General features: G+C 47.6%; 3 protein-coding genes across 7 annotated transcripts in view; all 3 read left to right on the top strand.

Moving 5' to 3' along the window:
• Window positions 1–12,227, top strand: part of MYO9B (myosin IXB) — a 43,549-nt gene extending 31,322 nt beyond the window's left edge. For 2 of the 5 annotated variants that reach the window (XM_084221226.1, XM_084221224.1), the window contains 19 exons: window positions 428–1,384; window positions 1,893–1,959; window positions 2,314–2,444; window positions 3,083–3,240; window positions 3,349–3,527; window positions 4,002–4,100; window positions 4,590–4,766; window positions 5,252–5,293; window positions 5,802–5,913; window positions 6,059–6,129; window positions 6,571–6,769; window positions 7,086–7,214; window positions 7,793–7,898; window positions 8,558–8,689; window positions 9,625–9,748; window positions 10,178–10,225; window positions 10,699–10,838; window positions 11,090–11,217; window positions 11,366–12,227. In XM_084221226.1, the coding sequence (XP_084077352.1) occupies window positions 428–1,384; window positions 1,893–1,959; window positions 2,314–2,444; window positions 3,083–3,240; window positions 3,349–3,527; window positions 4,002–4,100; window positions 4,590–4,766; window positions 5,252–5,293; window positions 5,802–5,913; window positions 6,059–6,129; window positions 6,571–6,769; window positions 7,086–7,214; window positions 7,793–7,898; window positions 8,558–8,689; window positions 9,625–9,748; window positions 10,178–10,225; window positions 10,699–10,838; window positions 11,090–11,217; window positions 11,366–11,802 (3,436 nt within the window). In that variant the 3' untranslated portion in view covers window positions 11,803–12,227. Of the gene's footprint in view, window positions 1–427; window positions 1,385–1,892; window positions 1,960–2,313; window positions 2,445–3,082; window positions 3,241–3,348; window positions 3,528–4,001; window positions 4,101–4,589; window positions 4,767–5,251; window positions 5,294–5,801; window positions 5,914–6,058; window positions 6,130–6,570; window positions 6,770–7,085; window positions 7,215–7,792; window positions 7,899–8,557; window positions 8,690–9,624; window positions 9,749–10,177; window positions 10,226–10,698; window positions 10,839–11,089; window positions 11,233–11,365 lie in introns of all 5 variants that reach the window. The other 3 variants (XM_084221227.1, XM_084221228.1, XM_084221225.1) reach the window with 3 other exon arrangements.
• A 541-nt stretch (window positions 12,228–12,768) lies between these two features.
• Window positions 12,769–18,449, top strand: USE1 (unconventional SNARE in the ER 1; the record flags this gene model as incomplete). The annotated part of the gene is made up of 8 exons (XM_084221213.1): window positions 12,769–12,906; window positions 13,065–13,114; window positions 13,656–13,734; window positions 14,828–14,980; window positions 15,181–15,199; window positions 15,904–15,934; window positions 16,174–16,336; window positions 16,536–18,449. 8 exons carry the CDS (start codon window positions 12,769–12,771, stop codon window positions 16,716–16,718), a joined length of 816 nt encoding a protein of 271 aa, XP_084077339.1. The 3' UTR covers window positions 16,719–18,449.
• Window positions 18,450–24,794: 6,345 nt separating this feature from the next.
• INSR (insulin receptor) overlaps window positions 24,795–25,747 on the top strand; it is a 60,123-nt gene continuing 59,170 nt past the window's right edge. The window contains 1 exon segment of the mRNA XM_084221351.1: window positions 24,795–25,050. Coding sequence (XP_084077477.1) covers window positions 24,966–25,050 — 85 coding nt within the window. The 5' untranslated portion in view covers window positions 24,795–24,965.

Below are 25,747 nucleotides of genomic sequence, written 5' to 3'. Positions count from 1 at the left end.
AAGGAAGTTGTGGCTGCCCCTGGAAGTGGCCAAGGCCAGGTTGGGTGGGGTTTGGAACACCCTGGGATAGTGGAAGGTGTCCCATCCCCATGGCAAGGGGGATGGGAATGAGATGATCTTCAAGGTCCCTCCCAAGCCAAACTATTCTGGGATTGTGTGCACTTTAGGGTAGCTACTGCCATGTGATATTTCATCAGTGTCAAGTGGTCAGTGGAGTGTGCACACTGGATCAGTGCTCAGGACTTGAGCTTTATTCAGCTCAGCTGCCCTGGTGCTGCCAGTCCTGACACCTCCCTGCAGTCCCGCTGGGACTGTCGGTGTAGTTTGGGTCTGTATTGCTATTCAGGCTGCATCTAAGCAATTGGTGGGGGTTTTTTGACCCCTGGGCATTAAGGATTTGTATTTTCATATTAAAAATTCTTAACAGATACCAGAAAATGGTTCTAGAAAGGCAGAAAGCTAAAGAAGAGCAGAGAGAAATGCAGGGAGATGAAGACAAAGAGCAAGATACGAGCAAGACACACAACATAGATGAAGATAAGAGCAAGGATGAGCAGAGTGAGCCAGCAACAGATGAGCTGCCTGTGAAACACGAGTCAGAGACAGATCAAGCTGTTGAAGATAAAGATCAAGCTGAAGACCTGAGTTCATCTGAGAAAGGCACGTTACCGCAGAAGCACCCAGAGGGCTCGGAAAGAGCGACCAACAGCCGGGAGAAGCGGGAATCCCGCCGGCAGAGGGGGCTGGAGCACAATGACTTGCAGAACAAGCATGCGCTCCTGTCCTTTGAAGGACCATCTGCGTTGTGCCATGAGGAGCAAACTGTTTCTGAAGAGGGCCTGGAAACTGCTCCAGAGGCAGAGAAATCCACAGCACAAGAAGATAATGTCCTTCAGGGAAGCAGTGAGGAAGAGAAAAGTCCAAGTGAAGAAAAAACTCTTTCAGATGCTCCACCATCAAGTGAGATAAAAGAAAGTGATTCTGTTCCTGAGCAAGCCCCTGGATCAGATGCAGAGGACACAGCAGCTGATAGAACGAAAACACAACGGAACCAAAATAACCAAATAAAAGGCAGCCAAAGCTTTTCCTGCCCTGAAAGGCCAACAGATCTTGCACTGAAAGTTCATAACAAACTGTCTGCTACTGGCAGCTTCCAGGGCCCTGCTGACTTCCTGGCAGATAGAAACAGGCGGCAGAGGGCAACCAAAGACCTGGACAGCCCCACTTCTGCAATCCAGAGATACGTGGATGACCCAGAGAAGCTAAAGTACAAGAGAGAGAAGTGGAAAGGAAAGAGGCAGTCTGATGCTGGCCAGAATGATGTGCTGAGTCAGTCTCTGGATGGAAGGATACGTGTGGATAAGTCTCCTCAGGATCAGCTAGAGTAAGGGCAGCTTCCTTTTCTTCACTTCACAGAAAACAGATATCTGTAATATTTTAAAATCAATGGAGAACTCCTGAGAGCTTGTACATTTGGGCCATGTTATGGGAACACATGGAGTTGTGAACAACTCCTGCTTTTCCTTGGCTCCCAGTCCTGCAGTGAATCTGCAAAATGTTTTCAGAAGCTCACAAAAGCTGCAAAGCCTGCCTGGCTGTATTAAAAGGAGGAGTCAGGGCATTAGTTGAAATAGTGTCTGGAGTTTATTTTCATGTTTCTTTTACCCATTAAAAACAAGGTTTTAGTGACCTGTAGCTTGCAAGCATCACCCCTCTGATATGGCAGGAAATCTGACATTCCCATGCTTTTTCACTTCTCCAGTACATTTTGCATTTAAAAGTAAATTGCAAGAGCTGACTCAGGTGTAGTGTTGATTTGTGGGTTATTTAAAAGATGTGAAGAGGCCACAGACTTTATTAAAATACATATTCTGAAACTCATCTTACTACAGGAAGAAGGGGAGTTCAGCTTCATTAAGTGACCTCTCAACACTGGCCCAGACTGTTGGCATGAACCAGGTACTGATGCTATTGTGCATATTTATACTTAATTGTCATTGTTTATAAATATTAAAGATTTGTGAATAATTGTCTGTAGTGTATTTCTGTGCCTTCAGGTTGTTTTTATTTTTGCTTGATACCCATGTAAAAACAATCATCAGGAAATATTATACAGTAATTTGAAAACCTGTTTTTTAATAAATGGATCCTTGATCAAAGCATTAAATATGCTTGGCTCTTGTATTAGGAAACTAATGTCTTTTGGGTAAAGTGTTTTGTCTTGATGAAGTAAACTTCACCATTCTAGCTTTTAAACCATTTAAAGAATGTGTCACTCAAAATGCAGTTTTTGACCCCTCCTCTCTCGTGTAGCTGTCACCAGATCCAATTGAAGAAGAAAAAGGCAACAAGAAATGCCCTGTGCAGAAGAAGCCCAGTGACCAGGTCCCTGCCTCGGACACGGCCGTTCCCGCGCAGCCCGCGAGTCAGCAAGGGGATGCCAAGTATGGCTTGTGTGTGACTGGCCTGTCTTTCAGAAAATGAAAAAAAAGAGATTTTCCATTGGTCCTTGAGTTGGGCACCTTGAGGCTGTGATTGTGCAGAGGCACAAACTGGCATCAGCTACACGAGTGGCTGTGTTGCTGCTTCATGTTGCTCTGAGCATGATATCTGAGCCTGCTGAGGAACAGATTCTCTGCTTGCATAACACTTTCTGTGAACTGGTTCTTTTAAAAATAAGAACCAACTTACAGCTGGGATTAAAGGTTCATGTAGTGTAATACAACACCAAGAGAAAAGCTGAAGAGCCCAGCAAGCATGTAATGCTGCTTCCCTGGCCTGCTCCAGCCTCTGGCATTCTGCAGCCCAGAGACTCCCTGAGCCAGAAGTGATGTTTTGGATATGTGAGGTGTTGTCTGTGTGTGCTGAAGGTAGTGCTCTGATCTTGTAAATACCAGAAAGTCCAGGAGTGCTTTCACATTATCTTTCCTTTTTTTGTGCTGCTCAGTTTTTCTGCAGGTTGGGCGTTAAATATTCCCCATAGTTGTGAATCCTGTTGTGTGTTATTGTTAAGAGCCTGTTCTTGTGGCAGAGCCAGCTTCCATTACTAATGGGACAGACTTGTATCTGCTTTTGTATTCAGGTCTGCTTTCAAAAGCCCTTTGCGTAGACTTTTGGGGAAAAAGCCAGACAAGAAAATTGCAAAGGAGAGTTCTGATGTGATTGAGGAAGGAGACGGCCTCTCCCTGGTGTCTTGTGTCCTCTTTACAGACACAGGAGGAATCCAGAAAGTTTCAGAAGGTGAGTTTGGTGGTTTGACCCTCAGCACAGTGCATCTTTTCTGCGAGGAAACAAATGCTGCGGAATCTCCTTGCCCTGCTTGAACATCCAGATCCATTTCTTTGGCAGGTTCCTCGGGGCAGCCAGGCCGCCCCCAGGCTGGGAAGGAGAGCAGCAAAGTCAAGAAGAACAGAACCATAAAGATCAGCAAGATCTCCAGCGTGTCCCAGAACTGGCGCGCGTCCATGGTCCGGGAGATCGCAAACGCCAACGAGCTGAAACACCTGGATGAGTTCCTCCTGAACAAGGTGAAAGGCTCCCAGCCACGAGAAAATTCAAGTCTTTGATCACTGTTTGTGTAGAATTTTAAAGCCTGCTGGTCTAGGTGCAAGCTTGTGTTACAATTTAAAGGAAAAGGGAATTGATTGGGATGGTTTGACTGAGTTAGGTCTGCATTAGGGCCCTTCCTATTCTTTTCCTCAAGTCGCTGAATGCATAATATTGCATTAAATACAATACAGGGCATTCGTGTTAGTTCTTTGTTTACAAATGAGTGAGCAGCAAAACTTGTATTAAAAAAAAAGTGAGAGTTGTAAATAGAGAGTTCTCTAAAGCCCAACTATCCAACTCTACTGTTTTGTATCATCAGCACAGTGCATTAAAAAAATGTTGTTTTAAATAATTGGAATGGTCACAAATGACTAAGCCCAGCCACTGAAGCTTAACTCTGTTCAGATGTTCTTTTTTTAACAAAATCTGATGCAGATGTATTTTTTTTCTAGATCAATGACTTACGCTCCCAGAAGTCTGGTGTTGAATGTTTGTTTTTTGAAGCCACAGAGAAGTTCAGAGGAAACATCAAGACCATGTACTCTGCTCCTGTAAGTAGTAAGTCTCAATAAAGGGAAGTTGGCAGGCAATAAATGAGTTGAGTGGGCAGGTTAAAGGCTTGGCCTGCAGCTCTTCAAAAAAGCAGTTCAGCAATTCTCAGCATAGAATCCAGAGCTGAATGTTAGAGTCATTTTGCAATTCTGCTGTAATCTCAAGCAGCCTGCTTTGTTTTCCTTTGCTCATTCACTCAGCCATAAATTTATTTTTAGAAATGGATGGATTTTGCTGTCTTCAGCCTCCTAATGCTGAAGAGAGGAGCCAACAGCTTTTCCAATATTCTTCTGACACTGCCTTGTGTCAGCCAAGTGCTGTTGGACAGTGCAGGAGGGAAGTGTGTTAACATGTTTCTGTCAAGAGCTGTTATCTTTGACTTTGATCATGGCTGTGATTTTTCACCTCTGAACCTAAGTACATGAAAATATGAAACTGTCTCAACAGTGTTAAAAAGGAATGTCTGACAAGTATTTTTCCTTCTTTAGAATGGACAAATCCATGTTGGCTATAAAGATCTGGTGGAAAATTACCAGCTCCTAGTTACAAACCTGGCCCAAAAAAGGGAAGAGAAAGAAGTCAAGCTGGTTTTGAATCTCTTTCTATCCCTTCTGGATGAATTCATCAGAGGATATACAAAGAAAGAGGAATCTGAGCAGCCCAAGGTAGGAAAGAGAATTTATTCTGTTGCTGGTTTATGGTGTGATGAAACACTGTTGCTCTCTTAACACAGGGGACCTGTGTTATCTCAAAAGCCATTTCCATGGCATTCTTTATTATTTGGGAAACACTTGCCATACACACATCATGTGTATAACAAGTTCTGATTGCTGACACACCTTTATGGAATTGTTAATTTTTGAACTTAATATTTTCAGAATCTGAAAGTGTGCATTTTCTTTGGTGAAAACATAGGAGTTCTCTGGAGGTTTGAGAGATGGAGTTGCTTTGTCATCAGGCAGTGAGCTCAGTTGGTTTTTAGGAAGTTGATAGTGTGAGCTCAGACAACCCTCAAACCAAGCTGAAGCTGCAGGATAGTGTCTCGAATGTCTGGAGGTGAAGTAAAGCCTGGGAAACTCAATAAGGGAAAAAAAAAGGAATGGGATGTCTGAATTTCAAAGACTAAGGCCAGTTTTGTTTCCCATTGCAGCAAACCAAAGCCCAGAAGAAGAAACGGAAGCAAGATCGTGCAGTAAGTGCTCTCTTTCTGCAATAATCCAAGTCCTCAGGTGCAGTCACAGAACACAAGCACTCTTTGAAGAGCTTGATTTTGTACTGGTGCTCTGGTTTGTTTTGCATGCTCATTCACTTACCTCTTTTATGAAGATGTGACAATACAAAACCAGTTTTCACAAAGCAGAGATCTTTCTCATGCAGTGATAGGTTGTACTCAAGTATTTTCTTGCTTGTCCATAGCTTCTTTTAAAGTCTAAAGTCTTTTTCAAACCTGGGCTATTTAAAATATTGAACCACATATTAATAACAAAACTACAGCTCTGATGAACTTTGGGGCAGCAAGTCAATTACAAAATGTTCCAGCAAACCTAAGTTCTTTAAGATAGGGTGAAATTTGGTTTCAGGGTGAAATAATTGTAAAATAAATGGTAGAAATCTGAGATAGGGTAGCTGGTTTTATTAAAAATAATAATAATTTTTAAAAGGCAATAAGAGCTCATTGGTTCCTTGCTGTCTCTCACCAGATTGAAGAGCACAATGGCCACGTGTTCACAAATTACCAAGTGAGCATCCGGCAGTCGTGTGAGCACTGCTGCTCCTACATCTGGCCCATGGAGAAGGCCTGTCTGTGCAGTGGTGAGTGAGCCCACCCCAGGTGTGCAGGCTGCCTGCACCTCTGCCTGCTGCAGCTGGGCCCGGTGAACAGGCCATGTGCAAAGTTTAAGGTACAAAATGTTTCAGTGTGATTTAGATGCTTGTAACAATTTGCTTCTTTCTCTAGTTTGCAAGCTGACTTGTCACAAGAAGTGCATGTCCAAAATCCAGAGCAGCTGTACCTCTTGTGGGAAAAAGGTAAGGCCCATGGATCTGGGATGGGGTTCTGTGGTACCCAAAGTGGTGCATGCAAAATGCTGCCTTTATTTCTCAGTAAATGAACAGTGAATGCCCAGGCACTGAATAAAAATTGCTTAAATAGTCCCCTCCTCAGTCAGAGAGGGACCCTGCACTTGCAGAAACAGAGCATTCTCCTAGGAGGTGATGCTTGAGCTAATTTAGGAACCCTTCTCACAGAGTGTGTGTGCAGTGTTGGCCAAAGCGATAAAGAAATCCTGCAGTGTGAACCATAAAGGCTCTTTATTGCTGCAGCTCCGCAAATCTGCCTTACGATCCAAGGCAGGATAAAACACTCAGCTGTAGTTTCTGGAAGCATGAGGGAGTTGTAGCAGGAAGCCATGGCACTGCCTGGCTGGGGAAGGGGAAGGGGCAGTGGGCTCACAGCTGTGTCACCCCCAGGGCGAGCAGGACACGGAGCCCCTGCGGGGGCACTTTGGGGTGAGCGTGAGCGCCCTGACCAGCGAGAGGAACTCGGTGCCCGTGGTCATGGAGAAGCTGCTGGAGTACGTGGAGATGCACGGGCTCTACACTGAAGGCATCTACAGGAAATCAGGATCAGCAAATCGGATGAAGGAGCTGAAGCAGTTGCTGCAAGAAGGTCCAGGCACTGTTGACTCTTTGCATGTCATTGCATGATATCAGTTTTCCCTGCAATTCTCTTCTAACTGAAAGCATCTGTCACTTGTTCATGTTTAAAAACAGCTTTTTGCTGACTGTGCAGGCTGTATTATTTTTGTTGGCTGCCAAAAGCTGTTTAATACCTTTAAATTACTGTGTTTTCCCTATTTTTAACTTCTGAATTGCCATTTGGATTCTATGAACAGGAGATTAGAATGTTGCTAATCTTATTTCTATGGGGTTTCATTGTGTGCATCAAAGGAATGAACTGCTCTAAATAAAACATTTTTTTTCAGACCCAAACTCAGTGAAACTGGAGAATTTCCCTATTCACACCATCACAGGGATCCTTAAGCAGTGGCTGAGGGAATTGCCAGACCCACTGATGACCTCAGCACAGTACAATGATTTTCTCAGAGCTGTAGGTAGGTTTAAAAACCATTCTTCAAACATTTCTGCTTTAACTCGTTGTGTCTTTGGGAAAAGAAATTCTTAAGGTGCTCATGCTGACTAAACAGCTCCTTCCAGTGCACTTACAACAATGATTTTAGACATTTTACATAAAACACTCTTCAGGGAATTTCTCCTCTAGCTTACTTGGTCTTGCTTCCGGATTCTTTTTTTATTTTTAATGTGTCAGTTACAGCTGCTCTTTCTAAAAACTGAATAAGCATGTCAAGAAGTTTCCTTTCAGGCAGGGTTTTTCTTCTTGTTATTCTGAACCAGATCTGGATATACAGATAGTTTAAACACCTAGATTCTTTTCACTTCAGTGGGATTAAGGCACCCTAGATAGTGTTGGAGGTCTTAGTGTGTCACTTGATGATTGCTAACAGCAGCAGCACCTGAAAATGCAGGATAATTGCAGTGCCATGAGGGGTACTTTAACAGTTTAATAGTTGCTAAATGAAATAACAGTAAGACTTATCAGAATTTAGGAATTTTAAGCTTTCCACTAGCCTAGCACAGCCATTAATATCTTGTGTTTTCTCCCTTTGTGCAGAACTGCCAGAGAAACAGGAGCAACTCTGTGCCATTTACAGTGTCCTGGAGCAGCTCCCACAAGCAAATCATAATACCTTGGAACGACTCATCTTCCATCTTGTCAAGTAATGAGTTTAATTTCTTCATTTGTAGAGAAACTGTGATTCTGAATGCTGCTTGGAAGCTTTCTAAAGTGTTAAACACCTTCAGTGTCAGTGTGGGGATTGTGCTGCTGGTTTGGAAATGAAAGAATTGAAGCTGGTAGTTGTGCTCATGAACAGGTGTGTGGTTACTTCTACACCTGGTGTATTTGGATCAAACCAGGGAAGAACAACTTTGAAGACAAGGTAGATCTCAAAGCCTTCATGAATCATCCAAGCACCAGGATTTAGACAGAGGGGCTTGTAGTGAGCTGAGGATGAACATAGGCAAGTCCCAGGAGCAGGGATAAATGGTGCTGGTAAAGGGGCTGCTCTTACCCAAGGAACCTGGGGACTTTCCAAGCAGCCCTCTGAACAAGGGCAGAAGGGATTTTTGAAGAGAAGATGCTGAATCACCAGCATACTTTTAAGAAGCTACCAGACTAGCTTTGCCTGGGTGACTTCCTGATCCTTTGATACATGAAATGTTGTCTACTTATTAGGTATGAAATAATTGTAAAGCTTCTTTGGACTGCTGTACATACTGAGTGTCCTTATGTCATTTGGGACCTCTGGCAAGGTGTGATCAGGGTGTTTGTATTCTAGCAAGGTTAAAATCTCTTTTCCTGGATGTTGAATTTCAGAGTGGCTTTAATAGAAGATGTGAACCGCATGTCCCCCAATGCCTTGGCCATCGTGTTTGCTCCGTGCCTCTTGCGCTGTCCTGATACCTCTGACCCCTTGACCAGCATGAAGGATGTCTCAAAAACAACCATGTAAGTTTTGGCAGTCTGCTGAGAAGCAGTGTTTTGGAATGGGATGGAAGGTCAGTACCACTACCTGTATTTGTTGCAACTTTATTCGTATCAAGCTGAGAAGCTGAGGTTTAAGAGTTGTTGAATTCTAGCTCTGCCAGTGCTGCCAATTCATATACCCCTCTCAGAACTTCCACCTGTCTCTGTTTTACTAAGCATAAAGTAGGATGATCTGAGTCTTAACTCTCAGGTTTGTGTTTTACATCAAGATAATCTATTTTTGGGTGGGCTTGTACCCTAATTATCTATTTTGCTGAGATACAAGGCATAATAAATGATATAGAATTAAGCTGTCTCCTGCATAGTTAAAACTCCTGATGATCTCTTCTGCACTGTTCTTTGAATGGAAGAAGGTTCTGTCCTTGATCCTCTGTTCTCCTCACCCTCCAGTAACTCTGGCTGTGAGAGCCCCTCACCATCCTCACTGCATGGCTGGCCTTGCCTCTGCCTCCAATGGAAAGAGTTTGAAAAATGGCAGCTTTTTGTAACTTCTTACTGACCCCTGGGGCCATAGAGGTGGAGAAGGGCAGTTGCAGGCTCGTTGTGTCTCTGCCAGCCTGTGCCAGCACAGGGACAACAGGTAGAAGCAGCAGGAGCTGTTGGCAGCTGTGGTAATGTCTGTGTGCTCACCACTGTGTACAGCCAGCATGGGAGGCTGTGGTGATCCCAGGAGGAACATGTGCCATTACCTGTCCTGTTGTGCCTGCAGTGTTGGACTCTTCACCCTGTTACCATGCAGTGCTGCTGTGAGGGATGGGCTGGGACACTGTGGTCACACTCCAGCCATGTGTGTGTGACAAACATCCCCAGGCCCGGAGCAGCATCCCATCCCACCATGGCTGTTTCAGAACCTTCATGGTATGAGGCAGCTCAATAAGCTCTTGCCTTTCTCACAGGTGTGTAGAGATGCTCATAAAGGAGCAGATAAGGAAGTACAAGATAAAAATGGAAGAAATAAATCAACTGGAAGCAGCAGAGAGCTTTGCTTTCCGACGGCTCTCGTTGCTTCGGCAGAACACGGTAAGGGTTGAAATAAAACTTCCAAAATAAAACTTCCACCAACTTCTTGGGGAGGGAGTGCTACTTCTCTTGTCCATCCATTCAGTGAATCAAAAATCATCTGGAAAAAAACAACTCCCCAAAGCTGTAGGTAGGAGCTAAATATACAGCTGCACTGAAGTTCTGATAAATGAAGGGTGCAGGGGTGGGAATCTGCTTTTGTACTGGTCAAAATCTATTCCTGTGTAATTCTGTCAGCGGAACTAAGATTGGGTGTCTGATACGGCAGAAGAGTTCCTTCACTCCAGAGATGGCTGGTGTGCAAAAATGTGCTGCATTCTAGGAGGGAAAATACACTTATTCTTTGTTTTTGTTGGACTGATTAATACAAACCAAACTGTGTCTGATCAGAGGCTGCATATAGTGAATTTGGTCTTCATCTCTCTCTAGCTCTGGCCTATAAAACTTGGGTTCTCTTCCCCTTACGAGGGGAAGCTGGTATGTACAACTGCCTGGCTCCAGTGCATGGGTTTTTCTTATGGTACTCTTGCATGACTAAAATACTTACACGGGTTGTAACTCAGTTTTAAACACTCCTGAACAATCAGGACTGCATGTAGTGGTGCAACTTCCTCCCCAGACTGCATGCAGGGCTGCTGGGCTCTTGTGTCATCACCTGATATTTTATAGACACTGTATGTAACTTACATTGGATGTAATAATATTACTTATTAAGTGACTACTAAAACTAAGCTGAGCCTCACAGATAAAAAACAAGGTAACAAAATCCTGGGATTTCAGGTGAATGGAAATTTTCTTACTTTTTGAAACATTTGTGTGGATAACTAACAGCTCTTGATCAATTCCATCAGCCTTTCCTTTGACCCACTCATTTGTCTTCCACTCTGAAACTTGCAGATGGGTGTAGGTGGTTGTGACTGACAAGTGTTACATGTGAATCTGTCTTGCAGAGTAAAAGCTCTCAGGTCAAAGGAAGTGACAGTGGCACCTCAGAGCTGGACTCTGTGCATGAAGAGGAGGACGTTTCTGAAGCCAACAACCGGGAGAAGGAGATTCTCATCGATCGCATACAGTCAATAAAAGAAGAAAAGTAAGTCCCCCTTTACCTGGTCAGGCCATGTCCTTTGCACTTGGAGGCAGCACAGTAAAGCAGGATACCTTTTGTCCAAAAGGATCTAACTCTGTTCTGTAGGCTTTAATGAGGGGAAAAAGGAAAATACAAAGCACTAGCTGAGAGAAAACACCATGAGCATTAATAGTTAATGACTACACGCTTTAGCTCTGAACATGAGCTGTGTGAAGGTGCTGTGTCAGAGGTGCTGCAGCCTGTGTTTGATGCAGGGAGGACATCACTTACCGCTTACCTGAGCTCGACCAGCGAGGCTCTGACGAGGAAAACGTGGACTCAGAGACCTCTGCGAGCACAGAGAGCCTGCTGGAGGACAAACCAGGCCGGGTGGATACCGAAGGTCAGTATTAAGGTAGTAAGTGCTTTTTTTTATTCTACATCTTTCATTGCATACAGCCAGGTGACCAAACATTATCTGGTCGCAGTGGCTCGTATTGAGTTACATTTTAGGCCTGCTATCAGTCTCTAAGTATCTTCTTTCTTTAAAGCAATTATTGGATTACACTGCCATGCTCAGAGCTCCAGCGTGCCTGCCAAAGACATTTGCAAAGTGCCTTCTCTCCCGCAAACCTCTTCAGATTCTTACTCTGCACCCCTGGCTTCAAGGCGCAGATACTCCTTAACACTGTCCAAGATTAAAGTGCCCCGTCGAACTCCAGTGATGCCAACAGCAAACATAAAACTTCCTCCCGGGATGTTCAAATGTACAGAATCCCAGGACGAGGCTTTCGCTAAGGAAGAGTGTCAGAGGGTGCAGCGGAGGGAGCAGCCAGCCAGGCGGACTGACAGCATCCACTCGGTGTACATTGCACAAGGGTCTGCACTGGCCCACGCTCAGGAACTCGGGGATGAATACGAGCCCACAGCAAAGCTCAAGCGCAGGTTCTCAGACCCTTACTCTCACATTCCCTGTGTGGAGAAGTGAAATTCTCCAGTGCTCTGGATTCTTCTTGAAGTTGACCACAGCTTTGGCTTTAACCCTTTGAAGGCTGTGAGCTTGTTTGTGGTCTTTCAAATGGCTGCGGGGAAGGCGGCCCAGAAATGTACAGTACTGTAAGGGTTAAGCAAGGTTGTTTAAAGCAAATATTCTCCACTTTAAATTAAAACCTTGCAAAGAAAGTAAAGTCTCTACGTTGAGCATAGTCTCACGTTGAGTAAAGTCCATGGATTGAGTCTACAGAAACCAATCCCCCCCATTCCGCTGCTGTGCCTTTTCCATTTGCCTTGCAATGGATTCCCATGGGACCAACAGTCAGTGTAGGTCAATGTGTGTTGCCTTAATGTTTTGTATGATTTTATGACAATTTTCTCTATGGTTTACAGAACTGTTAATGTGGTAATAGCCTTAACTGAGACCAATATGTATAAAACGTTTATTAAAACATTGCACTTTTAAAAAATACATGTGGTAGTTGATTGATGTCTGTCTAACAAGTAGTTTATTCCGAAGGAAGGCTTTACTCGGGTTACTGTTTCTCTGAAGTACTGATAAAGAACGGGGGAAAGGGAAGCACTAACGCGGCTGTGGTGTCACAGGGGAGGATTTTGGTGCTCCTGGAGAAAAGGGGAGTTCCCATGCTGGGTGTGCTGTGCGAGCCGCCTCACCCTCGTGCAGGGGCACAGCTGAGGGCGAGCTGCCATCCCACAGCAGCGCCCTGGAGCCGCGGTCCTGCCCCGGCCCCTCACCGTGTTGGAGTGAGGGAAGAGCTCTGCTCGGCCACAGCAGCGGCCACAGCAGCCGCCACAGCGCTGCCCCGAGCCGCAGCTGCCTCTGCCCGTGTGCACGCTTTGGGTTTGGGGCGATTGGGGGAGGTTTTTGGGTTTTTTAAATAAACCGGGGCGGTCACGGCCCGCCCGGCTCTTCCCGCCCCTCCCCGCGCTCCGCCCCAAGATGGCGCCCGGCGCTGAGGCGAGTTCCGGTGCCGCCATGGCCGCGACGCGGCTGGAGCTGAACTTGATGCGGCTCCTGAGCCGGTGCGAGGCGCTGGCGGCGGAGCGGCGGGACCCCGAGGAGTGGCGGCTGGAGAAGGTGAGGCCGCCGCGCCCTGCCCGCCCCTCTGCCCCGCAGCACCGCGCCCGGCCCCTCAGTAACCGAGACGGGAGCGCTGTGGTCTTAAACCCACAGCCTTGGCCGGACAGGGGATTTCTCCTTAATGCTGTCGCTCAAAATCTTGTTTTTGCCCTCAGTATGTGGCTGCTCTGGAGGACATGCTCCGGGAGCTGAAGAAGCAGTCCAGGTGAGCACTCTAAGCCCCTGAGTGCCTGTTATGGGTTTGTGCTTTAGGGTGTGCCAGGGGAGTTTAGGTTGGATACCAGGAAAAATTCCTTCAGTGAAAGTGGTGAAACACTGGAAAGGGTTGCCCAGAGAAGTGATGGAGTCACCGTCCCTGGAAGTGTTCAAAAAGAGAGCAGATGTGGCACTTTGCACTATGGTTTAGTGGGAATGGAGGGATTCAGTCGGAGGTTGGATTTGGTGATCTTGGAGGTCTTTTCCAACATTAATAACACCGTGATTCAATAATCTCTTACCTGTAAGTCAGCCATAGCCCACAAACACTACAGCAGTGTGTCTTCCCTGTGGAAGTACATATTCCTTGAGCCTTCCCTGCCTTGGAAAAGGTGACTTGCAGAGGGTTGCAAGTGTATTCCCGACCTGAGCCTATCTCTGCTTCTTTGAAAAACCATGTGGGTTTTTTTTATTATTTCATTTGGAAAGTATAACACTAGAAAATGCTGATAACTTTTGGTTTTGATATTGTTATCTTTCAATTCCAACAGCAAGCCAGCCCCTGAACTGCTGAATGAATACTCTCGCAAAGTGGACTTCCTAAAGGGACTCCTAGAAGCTGAAAAATTGGTAAGATCTGCTAGTTCAGCTTGAAAAGATTCCAGTATTCTGTGTTTATGTTCACCTATTCCCTGATCCCTATCCTTACTTTTATCTTGCATCTCAAAATAACAGTTGTTCAAATCTTATTAGGCACTCCTTGTGAAAGCCTGAGTAAATATATTGGATTCATATTTTGTTAAAAGGAGGTATTGTAGGAAACTTCAAAAGCAAAGTGTACGTTATGTTCATCTTTCTCACTCCTTTGCTGTGAGATGCAAGGGCAGGTGCTGTCCCTCAGGCCTGACACCTCTCTGGGCTGCTCCCAGGTGCACCTGGAGAGCAGGTGCCAACGAAATGCCAACGAGCTGGGTTTAGTCGGCGAGGTGCAGCCAGTGCTGCTGTTCAGGCTGGCTTCCCTGTTGGGAAGTGTCTCCGTCTCTCTGGGAGCCCCTCAGGAGCACCGGCCAGCCCTGACTCAGCCGGCAGCGGGGGGACACTCTCTGGGCCCCAAGAGTACTGAGGGCAGCCAGGCTGGTCGCCTTTGCAGCAGAAGAGATGCTAGAGACATCCACAGAGGGTAAAAGGGCTGACTCTCAGCAGGGCAGATTCCAAGGTTTTATTTGGAGCTCCTGTACCTCTGGGGGCTCCTGCTGAGAGTCCCTGGAGAGGTGCCAAGGTTACATTTGAAGGGAGGTGGTAACATAAAGTAGATAACATTTACTGACCAACAAGAAAAGTTAAAGTATGGATACTGGGAAATGGACATTTAGGGCAGCGTATGGAGAAACACTTGGGGGGTTTACCCCTGGCCTCTGGCTAATCACTTGACATCCTAGACCAAAAGTTCTAGATGGAGGGGATGGGATGCTGAGTGACTGACAGAGAGCCAGAGTGGGGATTTGGGGATGATCCCCAGGAAGAGGGAGGGGGTACAATCTGGGGTAAACCATTTGGGAAAAATATGGGGATACAAAACCAAAACTATGACAAAGTATAAAAACACTCTACAACGGGGAAGCAGCTGTGGCATTGCACCCCCATCCTTGTGGGTTACACCCCAACTGCCTCACACTGCAGAGTGTCATATCCATGACTGCTCCCTGCTTTTTCCCACTCCCAGTCTTCATCGACAGAAAAGGCTCTGGCAAACCAGTTCCTGGCCCCAGGGCGCACCCCGACGACAGCCAAGGAGAGAACCCCGGCCACCAAAACCGTGCACCTGCAGACCAAGGCGCGCTGCACGGGCCAGATGAGGAGCGAGCTGCTCGGCACGGTGCGTTCAGTGCTGCTGCTGCTTTACAGATTGTCCTGCTTGTGCTCAGCTGCCTCGGGTGGCTGTGTCTCACAAGTGTCCCAAGCTGGGTGGGGAGGCACCTCTTTATCTCTAAATCCTGGGCACAGGCACTCTGCCAGGCCTGTCCTTTATCACTGACCCTTTGTAATCTGCTGTTTTGGTTCTCTTTCTCCTCCCAGGACCCCCTGGCTGCTGATGGTGAGTTCAATCTGTTGGTTCCTCTAACTGTGTATTACAGAGAGGGGAAGAGGGAGGTCAGGTGTTCAAGATTTCCCAAAGTGTACTTTTATTTTAGTGCCTCACTTCTTTGCAAGACAACAGATTTTAAAAACAAGCTAAACCAAAAACCCTGACGGATGAAAGCAGAAGTGTTGTTATCAATGGTGGCAGGGACTTGCAGGAAGCTCTTTTTGTAGCATTCATGCAGAAACAGACATTCTAATTACAGAATTAGCAGAGGCAATTTATTTTGTGCCTGTTCCCTTCTGCTCTGAGCAAACCATGTGATCCTGGGTGCTTTGAGTAGGTGTTGTTCAGTTCCTCTGAAATACACAGCCATGTTATTCACGTAGGGAACTGGGAGGAATTAATTTGAGGTTTCCATGGCTACCGTTAGAGCGGCTGGAGCTGGGCCAATCTAACGTGTCCTGAAAGAACACGGAGACACACGGGCTGAAATCCTGCCCTCAGGGATGTGATTCAGCTGGGGTTTTTTCCCTCTTTTGATGTTGGGTGTCCTCTTTTCCCTGCAGAAAGCAGGTAGGCATTTGGCACCCATATTCCTTGGGTTAGAGGCTAAGTAGGATTTGGATATCCAAAAATCCCTTAGAGGAGACTTGTTTTTTCAGCCTGTGATTGCATGGGAATTTATAACATGCTAAGCACTTCTTTTATTTTTCCAGATTCTGAGGAGTTGAACATAAGGAAGCGAAAGTAAGTCAAAATTTCTCATTCCAGTGCTCAGTGTTTTGGGAACTGTTTTCCCAATGACCTTTAAATCCCTGATATACTTTAAATTGGGTGAGGTGTCTGCTTATGGAGACCAAAATGCAATGGCTTCAGTTGACTCAAGGGGCTTTGTTGTGTTGTAAGAGATGTAAAACCTGGGGAAAACTTGTGAGATCAACCCACAAGGAAATGTAAATCCCTTTTTTTCCCTCTTGCTCTTGCAGAGGCCTCACATCAGACGAGAAGCAGTCGGCAGTGGAGCTGGATGCTGTGCTGCAGCACCACCAGGACATGCAGGAGAAGCTGGCTGAGGAAATGCTCAGCTTGGCTCGCAGCCTCAAAAACAACACTCTGGCTGCCCAGAACGTGATCAAACAGGACAACCAGGTAGTGCATGTTGAGCTGTGGCCCCTCAGTTTTGCAACCCACAAGGTCAAGTGCTGAAGTGTGAAATCCTGTAGCTTGATTCCAGGTGGGATTGGAGTGGGGATTCAACCTGCCTGTGGTTGAACCTTTTCTCTGTTGGAGGAAGCTGCCAGACCTGGCGGCTGTGAGGCTGACCCTGTTTGCTCTCTTTGCTCCACAGACACTCTCACACTCCCTCAGGATGGCAGACCAGAACTTCGAGAAGCTCAAGGACGAATCCGATCGCCTGGAACAGCACGCCAAGAAATCTGTCAACTGGCTGCTGTGGATAATGCTAATTGTAGTTTGTTTTATATTCATCAGCATGATTCTCTTCATCAGGATTTTCCCCAAACTGAAATGATCCTGTTTCATTTTGTCACAGTCAATGCTTTTAAAGAGGCTGTCCAAGGCCTACCTTGCATCTCCTCCCTGTGCAGGCAGTGGAGCAAGGCTTTCCTGAGGAAGGCTTTCCACACCTGCATACTTGTTTACTTGGTGACTCTTGTTGCCTCCTGCAGGGAGAGCTGAGGTAAGGATGAGAATTGACACTGAGCTGCTAAGAAGTTCTTTAATGGTTAAATACAGTCATTTTTAATGTGTTTGTGACAAATGTTATGACTTCTAAAAGGCATTTAGTCAATACAAAGTTAAATAACAGTTGAAGTCTTACATTCTTTCCTGTCTTCACAGCTTTTCTGTACTGACCTAGGAGCTTGCTGCCAACAGGATATTTAATTTCAGTTCTGTACATATACAGCTGCAGGTGTAGAAAGAGAATTCTGCTGTTCAGGTGCTTGCTTGGCTCAGATTCAGAGTATCAACAGGTAAAACTCTTCTCAGGCTCACCTTTTGCTCAGATGGGTATTTGGGACTTCAGTCTTCACCATCTTCTCCAGTTTAGATTACTACAGGACTGGAGCTGCTTTCTGTGCAGTGTTTGCTTCCCTTTTGTGTGTGCAAATGTTCTCACTTCTCATTGTGGTGTTGATGTCATTGCATGAAGGAAACACTGTGACCCTGCCACCTTCGAACTGTACACACAGTGCTGCAGGTGGCACAGACCTCACCTGTGCAAACATGCTTGTGCTGGAAGATGAGGGCAAAGGGAGGTGGTGTCTTCAAGATGGAAATAATAATTTTAAAATATTCAGCCTTTCTTTTTGAGCAAATTATTCCTGTTGTCCTAAGAGTTCACTAAAATAAAACAGAGAAAACAGAAACTCATATTTTTAAAACAGTGCTGCTGCTAGAAAAACTTGGAGACTGTAGTAAAGCAGGGTTGGTGTGTCAGCCTGAGAGTCTCTGTAGGTGCTTGTGATAAGCTGAAAGCAAACCCTTCTGTATCCTGCTGGGCAGTGTTCAGGTGTGTCCCATGGAGGAGATGAGGGGCAGCAGGTGACCCTGGCTGTGCTTTGATCTGGAACCAAACCATGGGATGTTCCAGGCCTGGCTGATCCCAACAGCCCCAGGACAGGAGATGATGGAGGAAGAGCTGTTTGTCACAACTGGGTTCTTGGGAACATCCAGCTTTGCTTTGAGCACATCCCAAAACACCCGGCTCTGTGTCAGAGCTGTGCTCTCTTCACTACAGAAATGTGACATTTCCCATCTCTGGTAATGAAGGCTGTTAACATTTTTGACACAAAATATTTCTGTTCATTTAACACAATGTTTGCAATGTAGTATGCCACTCACTTATGGATCATCAAATGAATTATTATATTATGAGGTACAGCTTTTAATTCCAGCTATTCAGATATCTGCAATATACTCCTGTTTTATTTACCTTGAATTTAGAGACATTTATAGTTGTAGCAATCAATTTATGGACATTTCTACTTTTCCCAGTTGTTTTCCTTCATCTGTATGTAATGTTTGACATTTCACTGTGCTTCATTAGTCAATGCTGTGTCACCAAATTATTTTTCAATTCTGATTGTTCACTACTTTCCCTGCAGGCATTTCAGTGCTGAGTTCTTCTCTTAGAGGCTGAATGTGATGCTGGAATGGTTTTTGTGTGTGAGATTTTGGGATGCAACATTAATGCTTCATTGTCCATAACACTGTTCTCTTTATTACTTGAAATAAATTATTTTTTCCTAGTTTACAAAAGATTTGGTGCATCACTGCAGACAAGTTTAAAACTGACTTGCTATCAGCAAAATGGGTTGCCTGTAACTTTTTGGCACTTATAAATTAGGAAATTTTTGATTGGAAAGACATGAAAGGGAGCTGCTAGTGATAGCTTGTCTCCAAGAAAACATCCACCCCTCCGAGTCACAGATACTGACTTACAAAGAAGCCTGCATGGAGTGAGTTCAGAATCCACTTAACTTTTGCCCATTGACATTTCATGGGGGTTTGTTATGTTGAATGAATGGCCAGGAGTGAACCCTGTAACACTTTTTGTTATCTCCAGCGGCCGTTGAGCACTGAGTCTCTGCTTCCTGGGGCTTCTCTCCCAGGTGGAAAAATATTCCCTTCTTCTCCCAACCCAACGGATCCACTGCCTGCACACAAAGGCTGGGCTGTTGTCTTTGCTTTTCTGAGTTCATTTAGCAATTGGAGTCATTCAACACCACTTTGAAGATGGGAGCTGGTGCTATTTAGAATAAACAATGACTCAGGGCTTTGTGACATTTCCCAGATGAATGACAGTTTTTATTTTTGACTGACCTGTGGGGGGTGGTGGATGCTCTGCTGCTCCAGCCCTCAGCTCCATTTCATGGCACAGGGCTCTGTGCAGCTCTCCACAGAATAATATGTATAGAATATGTATAGAAATGGCCTTCTGTGAGGGTTGCTTAACTTTCCCAAAAGCTTGGGAAATCCAGATGAGGAGATGTTTATCAGGCACAGGGCTGGGCCTTGCTTGGCTTCTTGGCAGACTACCTGCTTTGAGAGAGCAAAGAAAATTAAACCAAAACCCTTTTGGAGGCTTGGGTCACATCAGGCCAGTGGATGCAGCAATTCAGAGCCTGGCAGCAGCAGTGACTCTGGGTCAGTGTAAGCTTCTCTGGCACACACCCTTGGTGGCAGAGACTCCGTGTGTCACAGTGCTCAGTGTTTAGCAGTGTCCTCATCACAGGTGGGATGTGCTGGAAGGATCCTTCACAGGCTGCTGGTGCAGGAGTGGCAGGAGCTGGATGTAATGGCTCCTGTGGCTGGGCAGTCCCAGGTTTTGGGCATGTGCTCCCTTGGGTTTTCTTTGCACTTTGTGTATCAGACTTGAGAGGCTGTGAGCAGCTATTCTGCCAGAAGGGAAGAGCGAAAAGGAGGGAGTGGGCAGAGCAGGGTTCTGCTCCTGACTGTTCCCTGTGTGACACCCAGTGTCACCTCCCTTCTCATTGTCTGCTGTAAACCTGCCATGAAACCTCAGAATTGAATCTTGCGATTTATGGTTACAATTTAGTTCCTTTTACGAAAGAAATTCTTCCCTGGAAGGGTGGGCAGACCCTGGCACAGGCTGCCCAGAGCAGCTGTGGCTGCCCCATTGCTGGAAGTGTTCCAGACCAGGCTGGATGGGGCTTGGAGCAATCTGGGATAGTGGAAGGTGTCCCTGCCCATGGTAGGGGTGGGATGGGCTTTTAAGATCCATCCAACCTAAACCATTCTGTGATTCTGTGAATCACAAAAAACCCCTGCAATGGCAGTGCTAGAGCAGCTTGGAGCAGATACTGAAATGTCACAGTCTGCAGCACAATTCCCAATGTAATTCCCGAGTCCCAGGGCCTGGCATGGGGCTGGCTGGGAGCTCCTGTCCTGACCTGCCCCACTGCTGGGAATCCGTGTGCACTTGCCGTGTGTCCCACTGAACGGGAGTGACATTAAACCCAACGGCACTAAATCAATACCACCTGTCACATGATGCCACCGTGACATTTCTGGCATCAGCGCTCCCTCTAATAGGAGCTGGAACTGGGAAGCAGCAGCAGTTAGTGAATAATGGATCAGATACGCCTGATTTGTAACATTTACAGAGGGAGGGCGTGTCTCCCAGCGACAGAACAAACCGGTTATCAAACGGGAACTGGGAGTTCTGACTCGTCCAAAACACAAACCCTGAGCAGTGCAGAGCACAGAGGGTTTAGAACCCCTGGTGCTTCCCAAAGTGCCAGTGCTCCCTCCAAATTAGACTGTGGGTCAACAAAAACAGGCATTAGTGTCAAGAAATAACCAAGGAAGGAGGGGCTGGGGGTGAGCTGTGGATCAGAACTGGTGTAGCTGGTGGCCGTGCTGTGGCTGCTGCCCTGCACGTGGTGGCTGATGGAGAGCAGGGAGCCTGGCAGCAGGTTGTGCAAAACACACCTGGGGCTGCCTGAGGTGAGCAGCAGAAGCTGTAGGAAAAGGATGGAGGGTGTTCACCAGACCCAGGTTGGGAACACTGACAGTACTTTGTTTTTTTCAAGTTGAAAACTTTGATGTTCAATTTGAACAAAAATATTCTTACAAAGAATTAAAAATAAGTAGAATATCTCATCTGCCTCCGTGACGCCCAAAAATCAAACTGCACAATACCAGAAACAGGACAAAATAAAAGATAAAATGAAGTAGTGCTGCAATTGGCCATGAAGAGATGGAATTTGCATCCTTCATCTCCAGGGTCTTTGACCTGTATGCAGCAGAGAGATGCCCTCTGCCATTTTCACCCTGGCCAAAATTTGTATTTGCTCATGTAACAATGGAATTCTCCAGAAGGATCTGACAGTGTTTCCTGTTTCAACAGTAAAAAGCTGAGACTTCTGTCCTTAGCACATAAAGTGACCGGATCTCCATCCTCTGAGCCTTCTCACTGAGAGAAGTCACTTATCGGATTTGGTGTGGACGGAAGGAAGGGTAAGAAAGGAACTCTGTCAATCCATGACGTGAAATATTTTATATTAAGAGATTTGGCCAAGGGTTTTGTGTGACTCTAAACAGGATGAGATAATTTTCCAAGGTCAGCTCTCCCGTGCTCTCAGCGTTCGGTTTAGTCACTGAGAAGTCAATCCCGTAAACCTTCACAGCAACATCCTGCCAGTGATGCAGAGCCTTGGCTGTTGTTGGCTTCAACAGCAGCTCTGCTGCATCTTCAAAGGGCAGGAGGCTGCATAACGTGCAAATTGCCTGGTGAGAAATGTGTGAGCAGGAAAGAGTGCCTGGCAAATCAATAAAAACAGAGCAACTCAAGCCATGGGGTAACTCTTCACCCAGGCAGTTGCAACTTGTTAAGAGAAGGCCACAGTGAACTGGTGGAGCAGAAGGTGGGAATTCTGACCTCAGCTCAGCCCCCAGGCTGCTGTGTGGCTTTGGCTCCTGAACTGGTTTTCAAGCAGTTTCATTCTTAAAACAGCATTGGTACCAATGAACATTCTTGGTGAGTCAATTGCTCCAAAGCTCCTTTTGGGCACAAAGTTTGTGTTCCTTGACTATTCCCAGGCTGGTTAATTAATGAGGAACTTTAATTTGTATGGCTAAAGACACACAGCCTAAAACCCACCCAAGTGTTCCAGTATATAGAAAAAAAGATATGTTGGTTCTCAAGGTGTGAAGCTTTCAGCAGCTCCACGTGTTGGTGGTTGGGAGCTGAGCTGGGTTCTCCCTCCACAGACACTTGTGACAGTACAAGGATGTCACTGCTGCAACATTCAAGCTGCTTTACAAAGTCACTGTCCCTACCTGTTTGTGCAAATGTGGCTCCTGCTCCAGGGATGGGCTTCCAAGGGCTTCAGTTCTGAGCAGCACTGATCTGCAGGAGGGATCTGATGGGAACTTATCACTCTTAGGTTGGTTTGATGTGGAGGCATCTGTAGGACAGAGCAATAGACTTTGGACAAGGGATGGAGGGACAGGACACAGAGAATGGCTCCCACTGCCAGAGGGCAGGGCTGGATGGGATCTTGGGCAGGAATTGTTCCCTGGCAGGGTGGCAGGCCCTGGCACAGGGTGCCCAGAGCATCTGTGGCTGGCCCTGGATCCCTGGCAGTGCCCAAGGCCAGGCTGGACAGGGCTGGGAGCAGCCTGGGTGGAATGGGATGATCTCTCAGGCCCCATCCAACCCAAACCATTTCATGATTTAAGTAAGGAATGGATCAAACCAAAACAAATAAGTCTTTGTAAGGTCAAACAGATGGATACACTATTGAAAGTCTCTCTGTATTTATTTTCTTAGGAGGATTCAGATCTGAACCCCCATGGTCTGTGATTGTCACAGTTCATAGTGCTTATTTCCAAGTTATTTTTACTAAACCATAAAACATCTGTAGGGGAGAGAAAGAAATGTGACTGTTGCCAATATTTAACATATCAAACTGGTGATTTTAGTAGCTTCTTGAATCAGGAATAAAAGAAGAGCCTGCATTGCAGCTATTAGAAAAAAAAAAAAGAGTAAGCAGGTGTTGGCTTAGTTTCTAAGCGCCCACATTGCTCCTGTTGGTTTATCTGATTGCAAACCAAGTGCACTGTAGCATGATGAATATGTAGCAGTGAATGTATGGGAAAGATGCTGGAAAGGTTGCACCCTGATGTTCTTAATCAGTAATTAGAAACTAAAAATAGTATTTTAAGGAAAGATAATAAATCTGTAGCCTTTAATCCTCATGTGCCAGTGTGTAAGCTGATATCATTATTACATGAAAGGCAATGAGAACATAAGTGAGTAAGCAAGAGCAGGTTGCTGTAACAGTCCTGGTATAAATTCCACACAGCCCGAGCTGTCCAGGTGATGTTTGGCTCTGTCTGTTTTATGCAAAGTCTACAGCCATAAAGCAGGTTAATTTGCAAGCAGAGAATGCATACTTTTGTTGTTTACTTCCATTCCTTAACTGCCCTTACTTCCTGAAGCAGTCCAGAATGAGTGGGGTTCCAAGTCTGTCTGCACTTGCCAGCTTGAGGCAGCAGCATGGATTTGGGAAAAAAGGACAGAAATGGGGGAAATGCTGTCCCATGAGTGTGGCTCTGATGCACCAATGGGCTGAATCAACAGCTCCTGTGCTGTGCAGACACACATCTGCTGTGCTGATGACAGAGAAAGCATCCCCACTTAAGCAGAGCCTTTCATCTCAGCATTTAAATAATCTGCAAATGCCAAGATGTAGTTATTGTTGCACAGGTACCATCCCAGCTAATCCTGCTTACTCTGGTCGAATCAGGCTGCCAGCCTTACCCTGTCCAACAGGGAAACCTCAAACAACATCAGGGCTGAATCACAGCAGCAGAGCCACGATCCCACTGACCAGCCCTCCCCTCATTCACACTCTGTCGTGTCCCTGGGACAACTGCGGGGAGTCTTTACCTGGAAAAGGAATGCAAAGTATTTGAAATAGGTTAAATTCATAGTGCAGTTCAGTGTCCAGACAAAGGGACTGAGGCACAGTGACCTGCTGGTCACCACTGGCCTGCCCAGGGGCTCTTAGTGTCAGGCACAAGTGAAAGATCTGTTGTAAGCTAAAGATGGTGGGATAAAAATTTTAAAGGATGTCTATTTGCCAAGCATTTCTGAATTAAAAAAGGGTTTTTTCCAGCAGTTTAAAACTCATTTGTCTCGCAGAAATGGCTGAAAGCAAGAGCCAGATAAAATTACTGGAAGTTGCCAGGAAACGTACTGTCATGGCTTAGTGCGAGTGCAGCAAAGAGATGATTAAAAAAGGCACCAAATGGTGAATCCCACCGGAAAAAGAACCAGAAATCTGCAATGGCTCTTTGGGTTCTGCGATACTAAAAGCAGTGGCAGTGGTAGACAGTATCCTCATCCCAAACTCTGTCCAGCTCTGTGGCAATTCATCCTTTCCAATAGGAGGAGAAGGGACAGGGGCACAGCCAGGGCAGCAGCCCTGCTCTCAGTCTGGGCTGTCAGCACTGGGGACAGAGAGAGACAATCCCAGAATGGTTTGGGTTGGAAGGGCCCTTAAAGCCCATCCAGAGCCACCCCTGCCATGGCAGGGACACCTCCCACTGTCCCAGGCTGCTCCCAGCCCTGTCCAGCCTGGCCTTGGGCACTGCCAGGGATCCAGGGGCAGCCACAGCTGCTCTGGGCACCCTGTGCCAGGGCCTGCCACCCTCCCAGTAAAAATATTTTCCCTAATCTCTAACCTAACCCAACTCTCCTTCCATTTGAACCCACAGCGAGGTGAGGCTGCTCAACTCCTAGGTTTCACTCGCTGAACGCTACCGAGGCCACAGCGGCTCCTCGGGCAGCGCCAGCAGGGCTCACAGCCGGCCTGGATGGGTGGGTGGGCGGACGGGTGGCAGGATGGACGGACAGATGGCTGGTTGGACGGACGGATGGATGATGGGTGGCTGATGAAGGGTGGCTGGAAGCCGCCGCTGCTCCTCCCCCGGCCCGTCCCGTCCCGTGCCCGCGCTCCGCGCCGCCTCTTGCGGCCGCCCCGCTCGGCTCGCAGCTGACGGGGGCAGCCCCTTGTTTACTGGCCGGGGCGCCGCCGCCAGCCCGGCCTGCGCTGGAAGGGGCCGCCGGGCCGGGGCCGACACCGCGGGCAGGGAGGGGCCCGGCGCTATAAAGGGGCTCCGCGGGGGCTCCACCGGCGATGCTCGGCCGGGCCCGGCCCCCGCGCCCGCCCCGCGGGCTCTGATTCGCGCCGGGCGGCGGCGGCCGCGGCAGCGGCGCGGGATGGGACCGAGAGCGGCGGTGGCGGCGGCGGCGCTGGCCGTGGCCGTGGTGCTGGGAGCCTGGTGCGGCCGCGGCCGCGGCGAGAGTGAGTCGGGGCCCGGCCGGGAGGGTTGGGGGCGGCGGCGGCGGCGGCGCGGGCCCGGCCCCGGCCCCGCCGTGCCCTTTGTACCTGCGCGGGGCCCGCGGGCAGCGCGGCCGCGGCCCGGAGCGCTCCCGGGTCACCTTCACCCCCGGCCCGGGGCTGGCGGGGAGGGCCCGGCGGCGGCCGAGATTGGAGCGGGCACAGCCGCGGGGAGAGCAGCGGCTGCCCCGGCGCGTCCCGGCCCGCGGGGCCCCGCGCGGGCGGGCGCTGGGCCGGGGTCAGCGGGGGCCGCGCCCGGGGCAGGCGCGGGGAAGGGCACGGGCCCCTCTCCGGTGCCGCTCCCCGGGTCCTTCCGTGGGCACTTGCCCCGTCCCTTCCTGCCTCCCTTCCCCGATTCCTCCCCGGGTCCCCTACCCAGTCCCCTCCCCGGGCCCTGCCAGGGTATCTTCCTCGGTCCCATCCTCGGTCCCTTTCTCGGACCCCTCTCCGGCCCCTTCCTTGGGTCCCCTCTCCCGGTCCATTCCCCGGTCCCTTCCCCGGTCCCTTCCCTGGTCCCTTCCCTAGGTCCTTTCCAGTGTCCCTTTCCAGGTTCCTTTCCCGTGTCCCTTCCTGGCTGCCCTCCCCGGTCTGTCCCGGGTCCCTTCCCCAGTCCTTTCTCGGGTCCTTTCTCTGACCCCTTCCCCGGTGCCCTCCCCGGTCC

The sequence above is a fragment of the Fringilla coelebs genome, assembly GCF_963513975.1.
Source record: "Fringilla coelebs genome assembly, chromosome: 24".
Lineage (NCBI taxonomy): Eukaryota > Metazoa > Chordata > Aves > Passeriformes > Fringillidae > Fringilla > Fringilla coelebs.
Note: the sequence above shows the minus strand (reverse complement) of the source record. Positions and strands in the feature narration are given on the sequence as shown.